Genomic DNA, 23,497 nt, shown 5'->3' with positions numbered 1-23,497 from the left:
GCCAGGGCCTTTTTGGTGCTGGGTCCAGCCAGATGGAATGAGCTGTCAGTGGAGATCCAGGCCCTTTCAGAACTACCGAAGGGTCTGTAGAACGCTACTCTTCCGCCAAGCGTATAGTTGAAGTCAAATAAACAAGCAGAACATCAAATCAGGCCTCCTTTGCCTCCTCTCCTGGAAGGTGACTGTAAGCTGCTTTGAGACTCCTTTGGGTAGAGAAAAGCGGCATATAAGAACCAACTCTTCTTCAGTAATATCAGGGCTCTCTCAGCCTCACCTCCCTCCCCGGTTGTCTGTTGTGGGGAGAGGAAAGGGAAGGTGATTGTAAGCTGCTTTGAGACTCCTTCGGATAGAAAAAAACAGCATATAAGAACCAACTCTTCTTCTTTTTCAGTAATCTCAGGGCTCTCTCAGCCTCACCTCCCTCAGGGAAGGCGAATGTAAGCTGCTTTGAGACTCCTTTGGGTAGAGAACAGCAGTATAGAAGTACCAACTCTTCTTCTTCCGTAATCTCAGGGCTCTCTCAGCCTCACCTCCCTCACAGGGTATCAGTTGTGGGGAGAGGAAAGGGAAGGCGACTGTAAGCCGCTTTGAGACTCCTTCGGGGAGAGAAAAGCGGCATATAAGAACCAACTCTTCTTCTCTTCTTCTAGGAAAAAGTAGTTAAACACAAGACAAATTCGACATTGTTACTTTTAGTTGCAACACATTTCATTAGCAGGAGAGGGAAAATATTTCAAGTCCCACAATAACTTGTTAAAAGCAGACTTTTAACTTTTTATGTACCAGTTCAGTAAAAAGGTTTCATTCCTGCTTTTTAGAAATGTTTGTTCTTTTTGGACACACAGCGTTAGCCAAGCCACTGCTAAATCTGTTCCATGCAGCCGTTTATAAGGCTCTCATGCTGTGGCCTTCCTAACATAGATCATCCTTTGGGCTCTGGGTCCCCGTGTGGGTTTTCTGTTCACGAGAACAGAGGGACCAGCAAGCTTTTCCTCACGCGTTTATACGGCTTCTCTCGGGTGTGCACCCTTTCGTGTTTCCGGCAGTCTGAGCTAGAGATGAAGGTCTTTCCACACTGGAAGCACTCGTAGGGTTTCTCCCCTGTGTGGGTCCTCATGTGTTTCGTGAGGGAGGACCTGTGACTCAAGCTTCTGCCGCACTCGGAGCACTGATATGGTTTCTCTCCAGTATGAGTTCTCTGGTGGGTAATGAGGTTGGATTTCAAGTTGAAGCTTTGCCCGCAGTCGGAGCACTTATATGGCTTCTCCCCTGTGTGAGTCCTCACGTGTTTCGTGAGGCACGACTTGTCGCTAAAACTTTTCCGACAAACGGAACATTCGTATGGTTTCTCGCCGGTATGGATCCTCCGGTGCGTGATGAGGTTGGATTTCCAATTGAAGCTCTGCCCGCAGTCCAAACAGGTGTAGGGCTTCTCTCCGGTGTGTAACCTCTTGTGGTTGATGAACTGATAGCTGGTGCTGAAGCTTTTCCCACACTCGGTGCATTCGTACGGTTTCTGGTCCGTGTGCTTCCTCTCGTGTATGACGAGGTCTCCCTTTTGGTTAAAGCTCTTCCCACAGTCTGAGCATTTGTGGGGCTTCTCTCCTGTGTGGGTCCTCCGGTGGGTCACGAGATGAGACGTCTGGCTGAAGCTCTGCCCGCAGTCTAAGCACCTATGCGGCTTTTCGCCCGTGTGGATCCTCCGGTGTTTATCGAGGACTTTCCTTTGACTGAAACTTTGCCCGCACTCGGCGCAAGCGTACGGCTTCTCCCCCGTGTGGATTCTCACATGCGAAACCAGATTGCCTTTCTGACAGAAGCTCTGCCCGCATTCGGAGCACTGGTACGGCTTCTCGCCAGTGTGTATCCGTTTGTGTTTTGTGAGGTAGGAGGTCGTGTTGAAGCTTTTCCCGCACTCGGAGCATTTGTATGGTTTCTCTCCGGTGTGAGTCCTCTCATGCACGATAAGGTCTGCTCGCCTGTGGGCGATTTTCCCACAGTACGTGCACGCGTACAGTTTATCCCCTTTCTGAATTTTCTGATTCTGAGGGAGGTCCCGGCTCGGACAGAAGATCCTTCTGTACTCTGAGGAAATCGGTTTCTCCTCAGGCCTGAAAATTCCCCTGAGGGAAGTGCTTTTGTGTACATTGTGTAAAAAGGGGTGTCCTTGAATTGCCCAGCGATCGTTTTTCTGGCAGTTTTCTGTCCCCTGTTGATTCCTGGGCATCTCCTCCATCTCGGGAGCCTGGAAAGACATGCTTCTGGCCCCTTCCAAAGAGACTCCACTCATGTCACCTTGCATGGGCCTTTCTGCGGGAAACGCCTCCTCTTCACTCTCCCAGCCTGGCTTACCATCTGAGGGAACAAAGAGAGAAACATGAAATAATCTGCGCCTTTCGCAGGCAGCCTATGCCAAGGGAGAATTAAAGTAAAGGTATCCCCTGTGCAAGCACCGAGTCATGCCTGACCCTTGGGGTGATGCCCTCCAGCGTTTCCATGGCAGACTCAATACGGGGTGGTTTGCCAGTGCCTTCCCCAGTCATTACCGTTTACCCCCCAGCAAGCTGGGTACTCATTTTACCGACCTCGGAAGGATGGAAGGCTGAGTCAACCTTGAGCCGGCTGCTGGGATCGAACTCCCAGCCTCATGGGCAGAGCTTTCAGACTGCATGTCTGCTGCCTTACCACCCTGCGCCACAAGAGGCTCTTTAACCTCTTTAATTAACTATAAAGCGACTGATTTGTGACTGAAAGAGGCTATGGCTCCGTGAGAAATTTACATCAGAGGATCCCAGGTTTGAATTTCTACTTGAAAGGATCTGGGGTAGAAATGGCTGGGAAAGGCCCTTCCTCAGCCTGAGAGCCAAGAGACGGCTGCTAATTCGATTGGCTCCTGGGCCTGACTGCTGGATCAGGGTTTGTAGCAATTTTGAAACTGGAGTCGCTTGTCATTTGGCCCTCAGTCAGTTCTGCAATGTCAGGACATTCTCCTTCTCCGTTCCGTAACAGCTGGAATCCATCCTGAATAGGAGATAAGTGATTAACCTTTCCTTCCGGCTTTGCTGTCGCTGGAGGAAACATCCACAAAGCCAGTGCTCCTCCTGCTACTGGGGCCTATCCAAGATTCTGGTTTTGATCTTTAAAGTCCTGTATAGCTTGGGAGCGGCTTAACTTAAGCACGGCCGACTCTCAGATCAACTGACCAGACCACCATGGCCGGCTTTCAGGACTGGGCCCGCAGAAATCTGTTCCAGGTTGGGTCCACAGCAGTCCGGCCCAGGAGCTCCTCCCACCCTGCCGCCCGCACCTTTTCAGGTGCCAAAACAGCCACGGGGACCCTCAGCCACCATCACTTGTAGCCTGGCTCTCATTGGTTGTTCTAGTTCAGTGCCAGCCAATCAAATTGGCAGCAGTTCTCTTAAATCTCATGCAGAGGAAGGGCCTTGCTGTCGCAGACAAGATGGGTGGAAATTTATTTCGGCTGCAGCCGCAAAACCGTGGCATCCCTTCCCTGGGGAAATGGAATTGTCCACGTGGATAATTATCTTCCACTAGTGGGTACAGCTCTTTTGGGGGTTTTTTAATGTCCCTTTATCGACTATCCTTCTCGGTTATGTTTACGATGGTTGCCGCTGTATAAGTAAACCAGTCTATTAAAATGAAGCCACACAGCTCTGACCTCCAAGGATGTGACAGTGACCGTGATCCTTATGCAGCGAGATGGCCTCCGGGAGACCCTCCTTTTCAATGGTCTGCCTCTTCTCCATGCCCGATGATGAATCCTGCTTGGCCTTAGAAGAAAGAGATTCTGGGATCTGAAACAGAAAAGGTGCAGATTTAGAAACCCTGATGGAACGCTAATAGTTAGAGCCAGTACGGAGCAGGGGCAGTCCGGACACAACTGGGTTTAAATCTCTGCCTAGTCGAGGTGTTTACTGGGTGTGTGTGGGCCAGCATAGCCTACCTTTCAGGGCTGTTGTAGGGATAAAATGGGAAGTTCTGTGTGGGAAGGGCGGGGTAAGAGAGCCCTGATCTTCCACTAATATAGCCCCATTATAAAGAAATAGCGACAAGCAATCCAAGTTTGGGGTACGTCAAAACCTTACCAAGTAGCTGGGTGGGCGAGCGATTTAAAACCCAGGGTGGAAATTGTGTTTTTTAGCTGGCTGGGGTTTCTATGGGTCATGAAGGCCCCCAGGAAGAAAAACCAGCCTGGCCACCACCTGAGTGAAGGTTTTCAGACCTTAGAATCATAGAGGATCATCTAGTCCAGGGGTAGTCAAACTGCGGCCCTCCAGATGTCCATGGACTACAATTCCCATTCTGTTATTACCTCTTGTCTGTGGAAAAGTGCAAGAATCCAGTAGTACCTGAAAGACTAACAAAATTTGTGGCAGGGTAGGAGCTTTTGTCTAACCCCCCAGATCTCCAGGAATTTCCTAACCTGGAGCTGGAAAACCTGCCCCCTTGTCTCCTGCCAGGGACCAGGTGGGACCTGGCAACCCTGTGGTCTGCGTGGGAAAGGGTGTGCGGGACTAATCCTCGACAAGCATTCCTGATCCGGAGGACAGCTCCGATTTCTGGGGGGGAGGATCCTCCTGCTGCCACTGCTGCCACCTTTTTGTGCCCTCCTAGATCCACGCCCTCCCTCTGCTTTCCTGCCCGCCGATCGCCACGACCCCTTCCCGCTTTACCTCTGGGAGACGCTGCCGTCTTTGGGAAGCAGCACTGCTGCGAAGCCAAAATTTCGGGGGAGTCCCAAAGGCGGCCTCTCCCCAGAGCCATGCAGGAGGACAGGAAAAGGAAGCCCTGCGAGAGCCTCTCTAGGCACAGCAGCTTTGTTTAGTTAACCCATGCCCGGATTTGTTGCAAAAAACCCTTCCCCCCAATTGGGGATTATTTTGCATCTCTGGTCCTGAACGGCAGAGGGAGTCAGCGGACCGTCCTTTTGTCACGACCGTAAAGAATTTTAGTCTTGTGCACGTGTGTAGGCTTGCCAACCTCCCGGCAGGACCTGGAGATCTCCTGGAATTGCAGTTGATTTTTCAGACAGCACAAGTCCTCTTTGGGGAAAACATTTCTTCTTTTTCTTCTGGGCTCTTAAAAAACTGATGAAAAAGTCCTCCGGAATATCTGATATTACATGCCAGGCGAATCAACGAATCAATACTAATCTTGAAAATTTCCAGTCTGAAGCTGACGAACTGGAAGATGCATCATGTGCAAATCTTGTATTGTAAAACTAGCAAGGAAGAAGGCAGATACAATATCCAGACAGGAGGTCCTTAAATATAAAACTAGGAAACCACTGGACGGGGTGGTGTGTTCATTAGAGAATCCATTTTTGTCAAAGAGTAATAAACTCATATCCACTGGCATTTAATATCAGATATTCCAGGGAGCGGAACTCACCCCCTTATAACCGGTACATGTTTTGGCAATGTTTTCGTTTTTCGACTGGATATTTACATTCATTGTTTACACAGTAAGAAGTACAACAAAATCAGAGTCCAGTGGCACCTTTAAAACCAACAAAGATTTATTCAAGGCGTGAGCTTTCGAGTGCAAGCACTCTTTGCACTCTTTGTCAGACGTGAGCCTTGAATAAATCTTTGTTGGTCTTAAAGGTGCCACTGGACTCTGATCTTGTTGTGCAACTTCAGACCAACACGGCTACCCCACGGTAAGAAGTAAAGGATAAAAACCAAGGTGTGGTCTACACAATCTTGTGTTTTTAATGCTCAGGCTATAGTTCAGCATCTATATTAACAGCAAGTATAGTAATTTTTTTCAGGATTCTTTTTTGCCACCCTGAAATTTCTAATGCATTTAAACCTATTGGGCCACTATGGAAGACCCTTAGGGGTCAAAACATCTGGTTTTTTTGCTCTTTATATGTTCCATGTGTTAATGTTGATTCTGTACTTGCTGTACTACACAGTATATACAACTGAGATTTTTATCCTTGTTTTTAACTTTTATTCTGTGCATGTAATTATAATAAATATTTGGATTTTAAACTAATTTTTAAAAATTATATGTATTTATAATAAATATTTGGATTTTAAACTATTTTTTAAAATTATGTGCATGTATTTATAATAAATATTTGGATTTTAAACTCTTTTTTTTTTTGGTAGCTCAAACTTTAGGTTCCTAACATGGCATTTCATAGGCCAAAATCTTCCCAAATAAACAAATGTGGTAGGGTTAACCCTGAAACCATTCGCTGCACTGCACAGCACAGAAATATTAGTATAGCTGATGATTGACATGGCCTGCAGGATGATAGGATGAGATACAGAACCTGAATATCACTGTTTGGGAGCTGAAAGTCATAAGAAAGGTGAGAAGAAGAAGAAGAAGAAGAAGAGTTGGTTCTTATATGCCGCTTTTCTCTACCCGAAGGAGTCTCAAAGCGGCTTCCAGTCGCCTTCCCTGCCCTCTCCCCACAACAGACACCCTGTGAGGGAGGTGAGGCTGGGAGAGCCCTGATATTCCTGCTCAGCTTTATCAGGGCTGTGGGGAGCCCAACGTCTCCCAGCTGGCTGCATGTGGGGGAGCGTGGAATCAAACCCAGCTCACCAGATCAGAAGTCTACACTTCTAACCACTATACCAAGCTGGCTCTTGGGTCAAACTGAAAGGGTTGAAAGGGGAGGCAGTCCAAAGCAGTTTATTTGGGGGAAAGAGCTTAGTTGGAGTGTACGAAAGAATGGTGGGGGAAAAGAACCCAACGATTATCGGAAGATTACCTGAAGAAGTGTGCATGCTTGGTGTAGCTTGGTGTAGTGGTTAAGAGCAGCAGTTTCTAATCTGGAGAACTGGGTTTGATTCCCCACTCCTCTTCCACCTGCAGCCAGCTGTGTGACCTCGGGCTCGTCACAGTCTTATTACAGCTGTTCTCACAGAGAAGTTCTGTCAGGGCTCACTCAGCCCCACCTTCCTCCCCTGTTGTGGGGAGAGGAAGGGAAGGCGATTGTAAGCCGCTTTGAGATTCCTTCGGGCAGTGAAAAGCGGGGTATAAAAACGAACATTGCTTCAACGTACACTCAGAATTAAACTTTGTAGGTCTTCAAGGTGCCCCTTTGTTCTGCCGCTTCAGGCCAACCCAGCTGCCCACCCCAATCCACCAACGATTAACCGCGCGAGAGAAAAAAAGCCAGCGAGAGACATATCGTTTTGTTCCTGGGTTTATTGAACTCATTTCTTCACGCTGCCTTTCTGCCCCACAGAGGCTTGTGGCGGTTTACGGCAGCGGGACCGACGTGAACCGTTAACTGAAACCCGAGGGCAGCTACCGTTCCAAACCGTCTAAACAGTCACAACTAAAACAGCAAAACAACAGCCAAGAAAAAAGTCAGGTACTCACAAGACAAGCCAAAATCAAAACAAAGAGGGACGGGGCGAGGGGGGTGGGCGGGGAGGCAGGAGGGGTGGGGACGAACTACTTCAAACACAAACAGCACACATTTCGCCTGGTGCCTGAAAACAGGAAAACCAGGAGCACCCTGCCGGAACAGGCCAAGGGTCCCTCTAGTCTAGCACCATGTTCTCCACAGCGGCCAGCCTGATAGTGTTCAAAGCCCAAGAACCAGGCCTGAACGCAACAGCTCTCCCCTGTTGTTTGCCCCCGGGCAACTCGTATTCACAGGTACGCTGCCTCTCCACGTGGAAGTTCTACACTGCCATCGTGGCAAATAGCCCTCAGTGGGCCTTTGCTCTGGGAACCTACCGAGCCCTCCCCCTCCCCCTCCCCCCAAATCATCTAAGCTAGTGCGATCACAACATGACGAGCGATGCGGAAAAGCCTCTTCGGAGATGGCGCCTGGAACTCCCGGGAGGGAGTTCACAAGACGAGGCCTAACCGCAGGAAACGTCCTTTCTCCAGTCAATGCAGGTTAACCTCCCCAAAAATGGGGGAAAGGGAAGAAACCGTCTCCAGTGGCCCTCTCCATGGATTGGTGGGGACAGTCCCTCAAATACCATTTCAGATCTGAAAGGTCAACGCCCGCACTTTGAACTCTGCCAAGAACCTAACAAAGCGTTCGATCGCTCTCCGATCTCCTGCGGTGGTTTCCACAGATTTCACTCCTTCTCTTTGGCCTTTGGCTCGTTTGTTTTATTAGGCGCTTTGGAGACTTTTTCCAAAGTGGGGGAAAAAAAAAACCCAGCCTGTGCGTTTTGTTTATTTAAAAAATAGCTGACTTATTTCTATGTCTATATTGACGAGTCGACTCTGTCCAGGCATCCTGGCAAGCGCCGAGCGCTTAAGGGTTTTCCCTGTTCTGCGCATGGACCCTCTGGTGACCCATCAGGTGCGCGCGACGGTTGAACCTCTTCCCGCATTCCGCGCAGGCGTACGGTTTCTCCCCCGTGTGGATCCTCTGGTGGCTGATCAGGTTTGTGCTGCGGTTGAACTTCTTCCCGCAGTCGGCGCACTCGAAGGGCTTCTCCCCGGTGTGGATGCGCTGGTGCGTCTTCAGGCTCGATTTGCGGCAGAAGCTCTCGCCACAGTCCAGACACGGGTACAGCTCCCGGGCCGAGTGGATGTTCTGATGCCGGACGAAGTGCTTGCTGCGGCTGAAGCACTCCCCGCAGTCGGGGCATTTGTACGGCTTCTCCCCGGTGTGGTTCTTCTGATGCCGGATGTAGGTGGACTTGTCGCAAAAACTCTTGCTGCAGTGCGGGCACCGGTACGGCTTCTCGCCCGTGTGGCTCCTCTGGTGGGTGATGAGGTGGTGGCTCTGGCTGAAGCTTTTGCCGCACATGGTGCACTTGTAGGGGTTGTCCCCCGTGTGCAGCCTCTCGTGCCGCACCAGGCTGGACTTGTCGCAGAAGCGCTTGTTGCAGGCCGAGCAGGCATAGGGTTTCTCGCCCGTGTGGATCCTCTGGTGGGAAATGAGGTTGGAGCTCCGGCCGAAGCCCTTCCCGCAGTCCAGGCACTTGAAGGGTTTCTCCCCCGTGTGGATCTTGCTGTGGCTGTTGAGCTGTGAGCTCTGGCGGAAGCTCTTGCCGCAGTGCGAGCATTTGTAGGGCTTCTCCCCGCTGTGGATGCGCGAATGCACGACGTAGCCGGACTTGGAGACGAACGCTTTGCCGCAGTCCGAGCACTCGTAGAGCCTCTCTCCCGGCTGGGTTCGGGGATGCCTGCTCAAGAGCGGTTTGTCCCGGAACAAATTCTCCCCTAGTTTCCTCGTCTTTTCCTTCTCTCTGTGCATGGCTTGCTGGATGGCCATCTCATAAAGGCTGCCGGCCTGGGAGAGGAAGGAGTTACTCCTTTGCTCCTCCATTTCATTTCTCTGAAATCTCTTTGGCTCTATTTGTTTGGAAAGGTCTTCCAAGTCCTGAATTCTCCCTCTCTCCGAGGGCAACCCAATGTTCTCAGCTGGCTTCCACGCACCTGCAGGGACAAAGGGGGAAAGCTGATAAGAGCATGTAGGAGGAAGAGAGAACCCTTGAAATATACTTCAGGCTTCGGGAAACCCCAGAAGTGGCTCGATCATGCAGAATATGGTTGGGAAACATCGCTGTGTACATGCCCACCTGGTACTCCTCCCCTTCCCACCTCCTCCAAGCCCATCATTGGCTATTTTGGGAGGGGGGGGCAGGTCAACATGACCATATATGATCATATTACTGGATAAATGTTTAACTAATTTCAAAAATATATAAACATTAATTAACACCTATCCATTTGGGAAACCATTCCAGTACCAAGAAACCCCAGGGTTCCCAGTTTACAAGGCTTGTCTTAAAGTGACTGCGCTCCAGAAGCCCTAACTTCTCTCAGCAGAGATTTGCCTCTTGTTATTCCCCTCTCCTCTGCTGTCTCCAATCCCCCCTCCTTGTTCAAGAAAAGAAAGAGATTCCTGCTGTGCTTGGTTCCCCTCCCCGCTCTGAGCTTCCCCAATCAAGTGCAGGACACTTTCTGTTTCAATTGGTGGGTAGGGGATAGAGGAAGACCTGAGTTCAAATCGATCTGAATCCACAACAGAAAAAATAAAGTAAGTGCAGAATCAGTCCAGATGAGGAATGGCATAAAAGACAGAAGGTTGGGATTCACATGAGGTGGAGAGAGAGAGAGAGAGAGAGAGAGAGAGAGAGAGAGAGAGAGAGAGAGAGAGAGAAGAGACCATTCAGACCCAACCCCCTTACCAAGGACAGAGGTTTCCCCACTGTGTTCCAGCTTGACCTCCCTGTAGAGATGACCCAGAGCCATTTCCAGCGAAGTCCCATCGCTCATCGGGAACCGTGGAATCCCCTCACGTTTCGTCCCCGGACCCTGGAACGGGAATGAGCGTTTGAGTCCAGGCAGAGTGATCTGAGGGGAAGAAAGGAGGGCGGGCTAGACTGCTTCCACACTAAGGGTTTCTCTCCACTACTTAAGAGCCAGACCAGTGGTCCATCCAGTCCAACATCCTGTGCCACACAATGGGCAACCAGTTCCTCTGGAGAGCCAATTAAAGAGGGCCCAGAGGCTAAGGCAGGAGTGGTCAAACTGCGGCCCTCCAGATGTCCATGGACTACAATTCCCATGAGCCCCTGCCAGCGAATGCGGAATATCATAGCTACTGTAGGGCAGTACACAGAAAACCCCTGTGCAGAAGCTCTGTCACTCATGCACCAATTAATACGGAAGGGAAACACCTTCTCCAAGGCAACCAAGACCCACCCTCCCTCCCTCCGCACTCTTGGGCTGCCCAGAGAGGAGTCCTCCCACCTGCTGATCTTGCCGTTCGGCCTCCTGCTGCCTGAGGAGGAAGTTTTCCGCCAGGGCCACGGCCTGGATGCAGCTCTCCGAGCCCCGCTCCCGGATCCAGCTCAGCATCTCTGGGGGCAGGATGTTCAGGAACTGCTCCAGGATCACCAGCTCCAGGATCTGCTCCTTGGAGTGGCTCTCCGGCATCAGCCACTGGTGGCAAAGCTCCCGGAGGCGGCAGTAGGACTCCCACGGGCCGGCCGCTTCCTGGTAGCGGAACTGCCGGAAGCGCTGCCGCTGGAGTTCGGGGCCCACGGGCTCTTCGATCTTGATCACTTTGATGTCCTCCAGGTCTCTTTGGTCCACCAAGTCTGGTTCCCGGCTGGCCTTGGCGGGTGCTCTGTTCAGGCCCGGGATGGGCCTACCCTCCCGCTCTGCAGCAGCCCACGGACTGGTGGCCGCTGGGCCTTCAAACAGGGCCGGGAAATTCTGCTTCACGTGTCTTGGCATTGCCCCTACCCCCTGAGAGGTCCGCTCTCCCGACGGGTGGGAGGGAACTGTCTTCCCAAACTCCATCCGTTGGGATTCCCAGCGCTGGGACATGAGTCCCTCTGCTGTTTCCCGTTTGACGCCCTGTGGTGCTCCAATTCGACTCTGAGTGCTCGTCTCTGGCTGGGGGTCTTCCGGGTCGTCTCGGGTTCTTCTGAGTTCCAGGTCCAGTTTGGGGTCCTCCGGCACCAGACGCTCCATTTTCTTGGCTGCCGTCATGTCCTGCTGTAGAAGAGCCCGGAGGTGGAAACCCAGGACGGTGGACCCTCTTGCCCTCTCCGCGGCCATTTCCTCTCACCACGAGTGAGTCTAGCTCTGCTCCACTCCGGCCTCCCTTCTCATCTGAAGAGGGGACCCAAAGCCCCCGGCCTGAGACGAGGACCCCGAGGGAAGCTTCCGGACCACAGACGGGGTTCCCACCACAAGGCTGAGGCTCAAAAGCTATTCAGAAGCTCCCTGACTGTAGATAGACCTTCGTCCCTGAAAGAAAGGAGCACAGTCAAGGAGCAGAACCTCCCTCCAAAGAGACCCACAGGGAAATGACAGCCAGGACAGGAAAAGCTGAGGGCAGCTGGGAAAGCGGGAGACCCAACCGGAGAGGGATTGACATGAAGTCACAACAAAATCAGAGTCCAGCAGCACCCTTAAGACCAGCAAAGATTTATCCAGGGCGTGAGCTTTCGAGTGCAAGCCCTCTTCCTCAGACTATGATCTCCTTATGTGCTCCTGGACTCTGATTTTATTCTGCTACTTCAGGCCAACACGGCTGCCCATTTGAATCTACCCATACAGACCTTCAGTTTGCAAGGCTGGGAAGGGCAGGCTTTTGAACGGTTGCCATCTCCAGGCTGGGAGACTCCTGGAGATATGGGGACGGGGCCTGGGTGCAATGGACAGGGACTTCAGTAGGGTGCAATGCCACAGAGCCGCCGCCCCCCTCCCCCCGAGAGCAGCCCCTTTCTCCAGGGGTCCTGATCTCTGTCGTGCGGAGAAAGCTGTGCTTGGGAGGATCCCCCGGTCCCACCTGGAGGCTGGCATCCTTCATGCCCCCCGCCCCCCGTTTAGGCCTCCTCCAGCCTCTCCTGCAACTTACTTCGGGGTCGGCCCGGGGAATCCGGCGGGGATCCGTCGCGCGCGGCAGGAGCCCCCCGACCGGCTCGGCCTCCGCCCCCCAGGAGCCCTCCCTGCGTGCAGAGCCGCCCCGAGCCCCGGGCGGGGACACGAGAGGAGCGGAGAGGAGCAGGTCGGGCCGCCGCATCCGCTCCCGCCTCCCCTCCCCTTCCTCTTAACCATTCGCGGGCCGGGAGCCGCGATCTTCGCCGGGCCTCCCCCCGGGCCCGTCGGCGGAGAAGCCCCCTCCCCTCCCCCCGAGCCCCCTCTCTTGCCTCCGCCCTGCAGAGTCCCGGGAAGGCGGCCTCGCGCGCGCCGCGCCAAGGGTCCTAGGCAGGCTGCGGAGGGGAGGGGGTCTCTGGGTTGTCCCCGCGGGCCTTCCCCCCCTCCCCACCGAGATTGGGGAAGGGGGACCCCGTTTCCCATAGGGTGCCACCTCCAGGCTGGGAAAGCCCTGGAGGTTTGGGGATGGAGGGAGAGTCTGCCCACCTCCTCCCGGAGAACTCATCTCTGGAGATATGCTGGAATTGTAGGGGATCTCCAGGGCCCACCTGGAGGCTGGCATCCCCAGGGCCCAAGCTGGGCCATTCAGCTCGCTGATTCCGGAGTGGGAGGGGGGGGGTGAGGTAGAGCCCAGGAAATCCCAGTTCTGGTCTGTCTATCTCTGAAAGGGAACTGGGAACTGTACAGAAGAGGGTGACCGAGATGGTGAGGGAATATGAGGAGGGTCTCAAGAGTCTGGGAGTTTTCCATGTAGGAAAGGGGGAGAATGATGAGCAGAGAAATAACGAGGGGGGAGTAGGATAGAAGTTTATAAAATGATGCATGGGGTGGAGAGACGTGTCAAAGACATTTCCCTCTCCCTCCCATAATTCAGAACTTATTGGGATCCGATGGTGATGGGAAGGAGGTTCCGGACAGACAGAAGGGCACGGAGAAAATGGAGAGGGTGTGGAGGAGAGTGGAGAGGATGATCCGGGGCCTGTGGGACCAAGCCCTGTGAGGACAGGCTGAAGGACTTGGGGATGTTCAGCCTGGAGAAGAGGAGGTAGAGAGGGGACAAGATGGCCCTCTTGAAGTATTTGAAAGGTTCTCGGAGGAGGGCAGGCAGTGGTTCCTGATGGCCGCAGAGGATACTTTCAGCAGCAGTATATGTAGAGCAGTGCCAGCTAGATATCAGGAAAAAATTATCCACAGTCAGAGTAGTTCAGCAGTGGAATCGGCTGCCCAGGGAGGTGGTGAGCTCCCCCTCACTGCTGGCCAATCAACCAGCAGCTGGACAGCTACTTCTCCTGGATCCTTTAGTTGAGGCTCATCCTACACTGAGCAGGGGGTTGGACTAGATGGCCTGAATGGCCCCTTCTGACTCTAGGGCCTAGTCTGCACACACTGGATAATGCCCTTTCAATGAGCTTTGGCAGCTGGATTTTCCTGTGCAGAACAGGAAAGTCTACTTCGAAAGTGCATTGAAAATGCATTATCTATTGTGTGCAGACTAGGTCTAGGATTCTATGATTAAAATGTGGAGTTCACTGCCAGAGGACGGAGTGATGGCCGCAGGAATAAGTCACTTTGAAAGGCAATTAGGTTTATTCCCCGTAAGTGGCTACAAGCCATGGTGACTTGAGGGGAACCTCCACATTCAGAGGCATAAAGACTCTGAATCCCAGAGCTTGGAGTGGGTCTCTGTCCTGTTGTTGGCCGCTGTACAAGATGGGATGCTCAACCAGTGGTCTGATCCAGCAGGGCCCTTATGGAAACGGAGGGACGGGGCCAGGGGAGTACATGACTGCCAACACACACAGGAAACAGGGACTGGCATGCAGTAGCCCAGTTATGCCAAGGATCAGCTCCCTGCCACCAGAAGGATTTGCTCTACCGGTCGTAGGTTGCATTTTGTTTTGCTGATCGCCTGCCCTCTGCTGCTATGCTGCTGTTTGTTTGTTTTTTAAGCCAAGAGGGTAGGTCAGGTGTGTGTTCGGCTTAGAAATCCAGCAAAACTGTTTAACCGTATCAAGACTTCCATGCTCATTGCAGGGTTCGAAATGGCAGCGTGTGCACCCATGTGGCGCATGAGTGGTCATGCACGTGGACTGAGAGGCATGTGCGTTGGATGCTGTCTGAATACCTTCGGCTCCCCAGTCACAGAGTTAACTAATAGAAGTTTTAGGGAGAGGGATAAACCCCGGAAGAAGCACAGCACTCATGGCACACCACGAAAAGATGTGAACGTGTTGCGTTGGGCTGCGTGTGAAGGCCGCAAACGCAAGCATGCTTACTGGGAGCCTCATTTTGGGCACAGTCGGGCTGCAAGAAGCAACCTTGAATCAGGCAAACAACAATCCTTGATTACATTCATACAAGGTTGTATGGGAGGCTGAATAGTATGAGCTACTGGCAATCATCTTTGCTTTGTTCCACTCTGCTTATTTATTAATCCAAATATCTATGCCTCACTTTCCCTTTTGGAAAGGGAAATCGAAGAAGAAGCTGAAGGAGATTTCCTCAGTGCGAAGGAAGGGTTGTTGGATCCACCTCAGTAGGTAAAAAGTGGCAATATCCAAGCCAGACTCAAAGGAAAATGGCGAATTAACCTTGTTGGTCTTAAAAGGTGGCACTAAAAGAGGGTAGAAGAGATTGATTAGAGGTGCTGTTCTGTAGGAAGAAATGTGTCTAATGTGACCCAAATTTAGGGGAATTTAGTTTGTGAGAGGAGTACCAATGGGAATCTCTACCTGTGTATAAAAAGGTAAAGGTCTCCCCTGTGCAAGCACCGAGTCATGTCTGACCCTTGGGGTGATGCCCTCTAGCGTTGGCAGACTCAATACGGGGTGGTTTGCCAGTGCCTTCCCCAGTCATTACCGTTTAGCCCCCAGCAAGCTGGGTACTCATTTTACCGACCTCGGAAGGATGGAAGGCTGAGTCAAGGGTAGAAACTTAGAAACCTGCACAGGGACCAGTTTTAAAAAGACGTTGTTTTCCCTAGAAGTGAACATTGTACATTCTCCCATCATAACAGATTTTTAACTTTCATTGCAGTCCTTAACATAGTTATTTTGAAATAACATACAATTCATATTTGTTAGTGTTACTACCAAATACTTCATCTTTTCTCCTGCCTCAGTACCAGTTCGAAACTGTTTGCTCTTGCAGAATCATATTTTTTCATTAATATTTCTGGTTGTTTTCTTTATCAGTTTTAAATCCAGCTTCCAAAACGAACTGTTTCACGTTTTCCATCAAAACCTCTGTTCCCTGTGGAGGATCTTCCAGAGTCAGAACCAAATTGTCTGCGAAAGCTCTTAATTTGTAAGAGTCTTAAAGAGTCTGATATCTTAATATACCCCGATCCTCTCATCTTACCTTATACCTCTATTCAAAATTTCAACAGCCTAAATAAAAGTGGAGACCACGGTCAGCCTGGTCTAGTCCCTTTTTGTATTTCGCTTGGTTTGGTTAGTTCACCATTAACAATTATTTTCGCTGTCTGTCAAGTACATATTGAGCTCACCCAATAAATTGATTGCATGTAGCACCACACAAAAATGTCGCCACATCTTAACGCTCAGAGACACAGAGAATCACAGAAGCATTTCAAAAAGCCTCCTCAGCATCAGGATCAATGAACAAATCAACTAACGTTCATGACCCAGTGAGCCCCATTGGCTCCTCATCCTCAGAGATGCTGAAGGGGTTAACTGCACAAAGCTCCCTTCTGCCTAGAGAGGACTTGAAAGGGTGAGAAGGGGAGCTGGACACCTTGCAGGGCTGCACAGGGAGCTATGAAAAGACCTTCCTGTCCTACCCTGATTTCCTTCCTGGCGAGAAACTTCCCCTTTTTCTTGTCTTTCCCCATCCTTGGGGCATCTGAGGAAGATCTTGCCCATCCTGCCAAGAGAGGCAATGCAAAAGATATGAGGGGCAGGTGAGTCTGAAAGATGGGAGCAGAATCTAAGCGGAGGAGAGGGAGGAGGAAAACAAAGGAACCTGCAGCTGGAGACCTGATTTGTTTTTTTGCAAGAAGTTTTATTTTTGCAAAAGATCCAGGTCAGGGAGGGAGAGGTCTTAGAATCATAGAACCATAGAGTCGGAAGGGTCCTTAGAGGCCATCCAGTCCAACCCCACACTCAATGCAGCATCAGCCTCAAGCATCCTTGATAGGGATCTGTCCAGCTGCTGCTTCAAGACCAGTGAGGTGGCCGAGTCACTACGGTGGCCCCTGCTCAGCAAGGGGCCCATTCCTTATTTTTTCTATTAGTGGGATTGCCTTATTCCTGTCTTAACGGAGACTTGTGGCATCAGACGGGCAGATTCCTAGCAGCTGGAGCTTTTGTGAGGATGGCTTTGAGAGAGAGAATTACATTTGGGGAAGGAAAAATCCATAGGTGGCTGCTCGCCAAGGTGACTAAAGGGAACCACCATATTTAGATGCACTAAACTTCTGCATGCCAGTGCTAGGAGGCAACTTCAGGGCCGCCTTCCCGGGACTCTGCGGGGTGCAGAGGGGGAGAGGGGAGGGGGCTTCTCCGCCGAGGGGTCCGGGGGGAGGCCCGGGGAGGACCGCAGCTCCCGGCCCGCGAATGGTTAAGAGGAAGGGGAGGGGAGATGGGGCCCCGCCCAGGGCTCGGGGCGGCTCTGCACGCGGGGAGGGCTCCTGGGGGGCGGAGGCCGAGCCGGTCGGGGGGCTCCTGCCACCAGCGCCGCATCCCCGCCGGATCCCCCGGGCCGACCCCGAAGTAAGCTGCAGGAGAGTCTGGAGGAGGCCTAAGGGGGGGGGGGGTGAAGGATCCCAGCCTCCAGGTGGGACTGGGGGATCCTCCCAAGCACAGCTTTCTCCGCACTACAGAGATCAGGATGCTCTGGAGGAGAGGCGCTCTGTGGCATTGCACCCTATTGAAGTCCCTGTCCTCCCCAGGCCCCGTCCCCAAATCTCCAGGATTCTCCCAGCCTGGAGATGGCAACTCTCCAGAAGCCTGCTATTCACAGCCTTACAAACTGAGGATCTTCATGGCTTCCTTTACTAACTTCATGTGAATCCCTCTCCGGTTGGGTCTCCCTCTTTCCCAGTTGGCCTCAGCTTTTCCTGTCGTGGCTGTTCTACTCCTTGACTGTGCTCCTTTCTTTCAGGGACGAAGGTCTCTCTGCAGCCAGGGAGCTTCTGAATAGCCTTTGAGCCTCAGCCTTGTGGTGGGAACCCCGTCTGTGGTCTGGATCCTCGTCTCAGGCCAGGGGCTTTGGGTCCCCTCTTCAGATGAGAAGGGAGGCCGGAGTGGAGCAGAGCTAGAGTCACCCGTGGTGAGAGGAAATGGCCGCGGAGAGGGCAAGAGGGTCCACCGTCCTGGGTTTCCACCTCCGAGCTCTTCTACAGCAGGACACAACAGCAGCCATGAAAACGGAGGACCCCAAACCAGAGCTGGAATTGGGGAGAAACCAAGATGACCCTGAAGACCTTCAACCGGAGATAAGCATTCAGGGTCAAGATGGAGAACTGCAGAGCATTAAACAAGAAACAGAAGGACCAGTGTCCCAGCGCTGGGAATCCCAACGGATGGAGTTTGGGAAGACAGCTCTGTCCCACCCGTTGGGAGAGCAAACACCTCAAGGTCTAGAGACGATGCCAACAGACACGAAACAGAATTTCCCGGCCCTATTTGAAGGCACAGCGGCCACCAGTCCATGGACTGCTGCAGAGCGGGAGGGTAGGCCCATCCCGGGCCTGAACAGAGCACCTGCCAAGGCCAGCCGGGAGCCAGACTTGGTGGACCAAAGAGACCTGGAGGACATCAAAGTGATCAAGATCGAAGAGCCCGTGGGCCCCGAACTCCAACGGCAGCGCTTCCGGCAGTTCCGCTACCAGGAAGCGGCCGGCCCGTGGGAGTCCTACTGCCGCCTCCGGGAGCTTTGCCACCAGTGGCTGATGCCGGAGAGCCACTCCAAGGAGCAGATCCTGGAGCTGGTGATCCTGGAGCAGTTCCTGAGCATCCTGCCCCCAGAGATGCTGAGCTGGATCCGGGAGCGGGGCTCGGAGAGCTGCATCCAGGCGGTGGCCCTGGCGGAAAACTTCCTCCTCAGACAGCAAGAGGCCGAGCGGCAAGATCAGCAGGTGGGAGGACTCCTCTCTGGGCAGCCCAAGGGTGCGGAGGGAGGGGAGGGAGGGAGGGAGGGCGGGAAGCTGAGTCTTGGTTGCTTGTGATAATCAAGGTGTCTCCATTTTGCCTTAATCTCACAGAGTGTTGTGGGGAGACAAGGGAAGGAGCTTGTAATCCACTTTGAAACTTCTTCAGGTAGTGAAAAAGGGGTATAAAAACCCAGCTCTTCTTCTTCCTCTACAATTTGTTTTACCAAAGTGGAGACGAACCTCCACGTGGAAGTGGTGTAGCTCACCTTCTTTGTTTCCCCTCAGATCACTCTGTCCTGGGCCTAGTCTGCACACGTAGGATAATGCACTTTCAATGTGCTTTGGCAGCTGGATTTTCCTGTGCAGAAGAGGAAAATCTACTTCTAAAGTGCATTGAAAGTGCATTATCTGTTGTGTGCAGAATGGGCCCTGGACTCAAACGCTCATTTCCATTCCAGGGCTCAGGGATAAAACAGGAGGCGATTCCACAGTTCCCAGTCAGTGACGGAACTTCGCCGGGAATGGCTCTTGGTCATCTCTGCAGAGAGGTCAAGCTGGAACACAGTGGGGAAACCTCTGTCCTCGGTAAGGGGGTGGGGAGGTTGGGTCTGAACGGGCTCTCTCTCTCTTTCTCCCCACCTCACATGAATCCAGCCTTCTGTCTTTCATGCCATTCCTCACCTGAATTCTTTCCAGGCCATCATACCAGGTTATGTTGCCTACCTGAGGCACTGTTCTTTCGTCTGTCATTTTTATTTTTAAGTTTTGGATGCTAGAGTTTGTTGTCAAATAATAACAAACTAATTTCAGAGTAGCCTTTGTCCAAGCATATGTTCGTTGCCCTTCTGACATGGGAGTTAAATGAAACCTGAAGGAGAAAGACAACTGGTTATGTTGAGAATGTCCCCAGCTCTGAAGAGAAAAAAAACTCCACTTTTTATTAGACATTTTTTGTTTGGAGAGTAAGAAGACAAATGATGTGGAGTGAAGTTGTATCCAGTTCATAGCGGCCCCAATCCCAGCTTGGCGCACTGGTTAGGAGTGTGGATTTCTAATCTGGCATGCCGGGTTTGATTCTGTGCTCCTCCACATGCAGCCAGCTGGGTGACCTTGGGCTCACCACAGTGCTGATAAAGCTGTTCTGACCGAGCAGGAATCTCAGGGCTCTCTCAGCCTCACCCACCCCACAGGGTGTCTGTTGTGGGGAGAGGAAAGGGAAGGCGAATGTAAGCCGCTTTGAGACTCCTTCAAGTAGAGAAAAGTGGCATGTAAGAACCAACTCTTCTTCTTCAGTAATATCAGGGCTCTCTCAGCCTCACCCACCTCACAGGGTGTCTGTCGTGGGGAGAGGGAAGGGAAGGGGATTGTAAGCCACTTTGAGAAAGTAAGCCACTTTACCTTCAGGTAAAGAAACCAACTCTTCTTCTTCTTCAGGGCATTCCTGGCAAGAGAGGAATGGAGCTCGTTTACTTTCCTCTGTGTAGCAACCTCAGTTTTTTTTTTTTTGGTGGTCTTGGTAACCTTGAGTTAAGCTGGGCTATCCAGGGCTGCTGTGAACAGTAAAGGAATAAGTCATTTATTCATTTTCTAGGCCATCCGTCTTCCTCAAGGCTCCAGGCAGATTACAAAATTAGAAAATCCTATTCCAAAACAACCAAGCTTGAGTCCAGGGGCACATTTAAGTTTCATTCTGGGTATAATCTTTCATGTGGAAGCACACTTCTTTCAGATACATTGAAAATGGTTCGTGAAAACGTATCTGAAGAAGTATGCATGCAAATGTAAACGTACACCCAGAATTAAACTTAGTCGGTCTTAAATGTGCTCCTGGACTCAAACTGTGTTCTGTTGCTTCGGTATAACATGACTCCCCACCTGAGGATATTAAAAACAGCATAACAGTCTACTAACATTGCAAAACAACCGGTTACTAGAATTAGAAAGCCATGCAGTAAAGAGATTTATTTTATTTATTTATTACATTTATATACCGCCCTCTCCGGAGGCTCAGGGCGGTTTGCATAAAACGTAGAAACAATACAAGAAACAATCCATAACATGCAGATAACCATAACATTGATACTATGAACATTGATAATTGTAACAGTTCAAACAGGTACAGAAGAGCATCTTTTTATGCTCTTATGAAGGCCTCAGTCTCTATGCCCTCTTATTGGCCCTCCAGAAGAATTGGTTGGCCACTGTATGACCGTTTATGCACTGGTGGTTTCATGCCAGGCTGCAGGCTGGAGTTTTAGACATGGCAGGTTGCCCCACTTCTTCCTGCACCCACGTGGGAGAGCATTTGGCCTGGTGCACCTCATCTGCCCCCGATTTGTTCTCCTGCAGGGGAGCCGGGGCAGTGAAGTTCCCAGTGCATAAATGGTCCATGAGACAGGATGCTGGAGATTCTCCAGGATCTCAGACTTGCAACCTGAGACTCTGTAACTGAAGGTGCCAGGAAATTATCCTGGGATCTACTGTGTAATGGGAATCTCTCCGCCTCTTCCATACACTCTTATCAGCTTTCCCCCTTTGTTCCTGCAGGTGCCTGGAAGCCAGCTGAGAACATCGGGTTGTCCTCGGAAGGAGGGAGAATTCAGGACTTGGAAGACACTTCCAAGCAAGCAGAGCCAAAGAGATTTCAGGGACATGAAACGGAGGAGCAAAGGAGTAACGCCTTCCCCCCCCAGGCCGGAAACCTTCATGAAGCAGCCGCCCAGCAAACCGTACACACAGAGAAGGAAAAGACGGAGAAATCAGGGGAGGATTTGTTCCAAGACCAGCCGCCCATGACACGGCATCCGCGGGCCCAGCCGGGAGACAAATTCCACGAATGTTCAGACTGCGGGAAAGCCTTCGTCTCCAGGTCCATCTACATCGTGCATTCGCGCATCCACAGCGGGGAGAAGCCCTACAAGTGCTCGCACTGCGGCAAGAGCTTCCGCCAGAGCTCGCAGCTCAACAGCCACTGCAAGATCCACACGGGGGAGAAACCCTTCAAGTGCCTGGACTGCGGGAAGAGCTTCGGCCGGAGCTCCAACCTCCTCTTGCACCAGAGGATCCACACGGGCGAGAAACCCTACGCCTGCTCGGCTTGCAACAAGCGCTTCTGCGACAAGTCCAGCCTGGTGCGGCACGAGAGGCTGCACACGGGGGACAACCCCTACAAGTGCACCCTGTGCGAGAAAAGCTTCATCCAGAGCCACCACCTCGTCACCCACCAGAGGAGCCACACGGGCGAGAGGCCGTACAAGTGTCTGCTCTGCGGCAAGAGCTTCTACGACAAGTCCACCTACATCCGGCATCAGAACAACCACACCGGGGAGAAGCCGTACAAATGCCCCGACTGCGGGAAGAGCTTCAGCCGCAGCAAGCCCCTCGTCCGGCATCAGAGTACTCACTCTGCCCAGAAGCTGTACCCGTGTCTGGACTGCGGCGAGAGCTTTGGCCGCAAATCCAGCCTGAAGATGCATCAGAGGATCCACGCAGGGGAGGGACGTTTCCCTCTGTTAAAAACAAAAAACTGCAAGGAGACAGTTAAGGCCACGCAGGAGTCGTCATGACAAGCTGGGTTTAGACCTTAGTCTCTTCCGGCCTAGGCTTGGCCTCTACATGTCGGAGAAGTTAGTGCTGGAACGTTCTGCACGGCTACACGCTGTGGATCAGGGATTACCTTTTTCCTCCTGAGACGCTGCTAGATTAATAATTCCCTGCAATACGGTGGATCTGAAGTAATTCCATCTCAAGGCTCCATCAGGTCATTCTGCAGCGGCGTGAATAAAGTTGCCGAACTTTGGGTGGGCTTGAAGAGCTCCCGGAATCCCAGTTGATCTCCAGGCTGCGGAGAAAATGGCAGCTTTGTAGGGTGGATTTTATGGCCTCGTACCTCATTTAGGTTCCTCCCCGGGGTCTGTCCCCAAATCTCCAAGAATTTCCCTGTTTGAAGCTGGCAACCTCAGGCAGATCCTGAGGCCTGAATAAAGTTGATTTTCCGTCCCGGTTAATTATTTTGGAGAAGCAGGATCGTCTGTAGATCCATGGAAATAGAGGCAGATCTCTCGGTGCCACCTGGAAGGGGACGGCCCTACAGACTGATCAGCCGTCTCTTTTTAATTTTAAATATTTATTAGCCACCTCCTCCAAAGAGTGATTGAGGCAGCTCATAATATTGATGACAAATGCCAACCTATTTTAAAGCAAGAGAATAATAATAACAACAACAACAATAATAATAATAATAATGAGCTGGTACTTATAGAATCATAGAATCATAGAGTTGGAAGGGGCCATACAGGCCATCTAGTCCAACCCCCTGCTCAACGCAGGATCAGCCCAAAGCATCCTAAAGCATCCAAGAAAAGTGTGTATCCAACCTTTGCTTGAAGACTGCCAGTGAGGGGGAGCTCACCTTAGGCAGCCTATTCCACTGCTGAACTACTCTGACTGTGAATTTTTTTTTCCTGATATCTAGCCTATATCATTGGACTTGTAGTTTAAACCCATTACTGCGTGGCATTTCCTCTGCAGCCAACAGAAACAGCATCCTGCCCTCCTTATATGCTGCTTATATGCTGCTTTTCTCTACCTGAAGGAGAGAGCCCTGATATTACTGAAGAAGAGTTGGTTCTTCTATGCTGCTTTTTCTCTCTCTCAGTCTCACCTCCCTCACAGGGTGTCTGTTGTGGGGAGAGGAAAGGGAAGACAAATGTAAGCCGCTTTGAGACTCCTTCAGGTAGAGAAAAGCGGCATAGAAGAACCAACTCTTCTTCTTCAGTAATATCAGGGGTCTCTCAGCCCCACCTCCCTCACAGGGTGTGGGTTGTGGGGAAAGGTGAATGTAAGAAGAAGAGTTGGTTCTTATATGCCACTTTTCTCTACCCAAAGGAGTCTCAAAGCGGCTTACAGTCGCCTTCCCTGTCCTCTTCCCACAACAGACACCCTGTGAGAGAGGTGAGGCTCTTCTAGGTGGGTCCACTCGTACAAAACAAGGTATGGCCTGAGTCCGAATCTTTGCCC

General features: G+C 51.6%; 3 protein-coding genes across 5 annotated transcripts in view; 2 read left to right on the top strand and 1 right to left on the bottom strand.

Moving 5' to 3' along the window:
* Positions 1-22,477, top strand: part of LOC143834438 (uncharacterized) — a 33,958-nt gene extending 11,481 nt beyond the window's left edge. Inside the window, exon 5 of the mRNA XM_077331274.1 lies at positions 21,295-22,477. Within this exon, the coding sequence (XP_077187389.1) occupies positions 21,295-22,044 (750 nt within the window). The 3' untranslated portion in view covers positions 22,045-22,477. The remainder of the gene's footprint in view (positions 1-21,294) is intronic.
* On the bottom strand, positions 675-12,543 carry LOC143834318 (uncharacterized). 3 transcript variants are annotated; one of them, XM_077331040.1, is made up of 5 exons: positions 12,344-12,543; positions 10,723-11,730; positions 10,158-10,323; positions 8,300-9,402; positions 675-1,954 (listed from the first exon to the last, which is right to left on the bottom strand). In XM_077331040.1, the coding sequence occupies exons 2-5, from the start codon at positions 11,536-11,538 to the stop codon at positions 962-964; spliced, it is 3,078 nt and encodes a 1,025-aa protein (XP_077187155.1). In that variant the 5' UTR covers positions 11,539-11,730; positions 12,344-12,543; the 3' UTR covers positions 675-961. The 3 variants fall into 3 exon arrangements, with proteins under 3 accessions (XP_077187155.1, XP_077187154.1, XP_077187153.1); XM_077331039.1 differs by lacking the exons at positions 8,300-9,402; positions 10,158-10,323; positions 10,723-11,730; positions 12,344-12,543 and adding exons at positions 3,680-3,815; positions 4,224-4,340; positions 4,695-5,102 and having other exon boundaries at positions 675-2,355; XM_077331038.1 differs by lacking the exons at positions 8,300-9,402; positions 10,158-10,323; positions 10,723-11,730; positions 12,344-12,543 and adding exons at positions 3,680-3,815; positions 4,695-5,102 and having other exon boundaries at positions 675-2,355.
* Positions 16,118-21,295, top strand: LOC143834369 (uncharacterized). Its single transcript, XM_077331156.1, has 3 exons — positions 16,118-16,285; positions 17,488-18,463; positions 21,026-21,295. Exons 2-3 carry the CDS (start codon positions 17,666-17,668, stop codon positions 21,272-21,274), a joined length of 1,047 nt encoding a protein of 348 aa, XP_077187271.1. The 5' UTR covers positions 16,118-16,285; positions 17,488-17,665; the 3' UTR covers positions 21,275-21,295.
* Positions 22,478-23,497: the final 1,020 nt, after the last annotated feature.

The sequence above is a fragment of the Paroedura picta genome, chromosome 3, assembly GCF_049243985.1.
Source record: "Paroedura picta isolate Pp20150507F chromosome 3, Ppicta_v3.0, whole genome shotgun sequence".
NCBI classification, from domain to species: Eukaryota; Metazoa; Chordata; class Lepidosauria; order Squamata; family Gekkonidae; genus Paroedura; species Paroedura picta.
This window is presented reverse-complemented; position numbering and strand designations above follow the sequence as displayed.

Coding starts and splice junctions, on each gene's coding strand:
- LOC143834369 (XM_077331156.1), top strand. CDS start 17,666: ATGGCCGCGGAGAGGGCAAGAGGGTCCACCGTCCTGGGTTTCCACCTC. Junction 18,464..21,025: donor CCGAGCGGCAAGATCAGCAG/GTGGGAGGACTC, acceptor TTGTTCCTGCAG/GTGCCTGGAAGCCAGCTGAG.
- LOC143834318 (XM_077331040.1), bottom strand. CDS start 11,538: ATGGCCGCGGAGAGGGCAAGAGGGTCCACCGTCCTGGGTTTCCACCTC. Junction 10,324..10,722: donor CCGAACGGCAAGATCAGCAG/GTGGGAGGACTC, acceptor TCTTCCCCTCAG/ATCACTCTGCCTGGACTCAA. Junction 9,403..10,157: donor TGGGGAAACCTCTGTCCTTG/GTAAGGGGGTTG, acceptor TTGTCCCTGCAG/GTGCGTGGAAGCCAGCTGAG.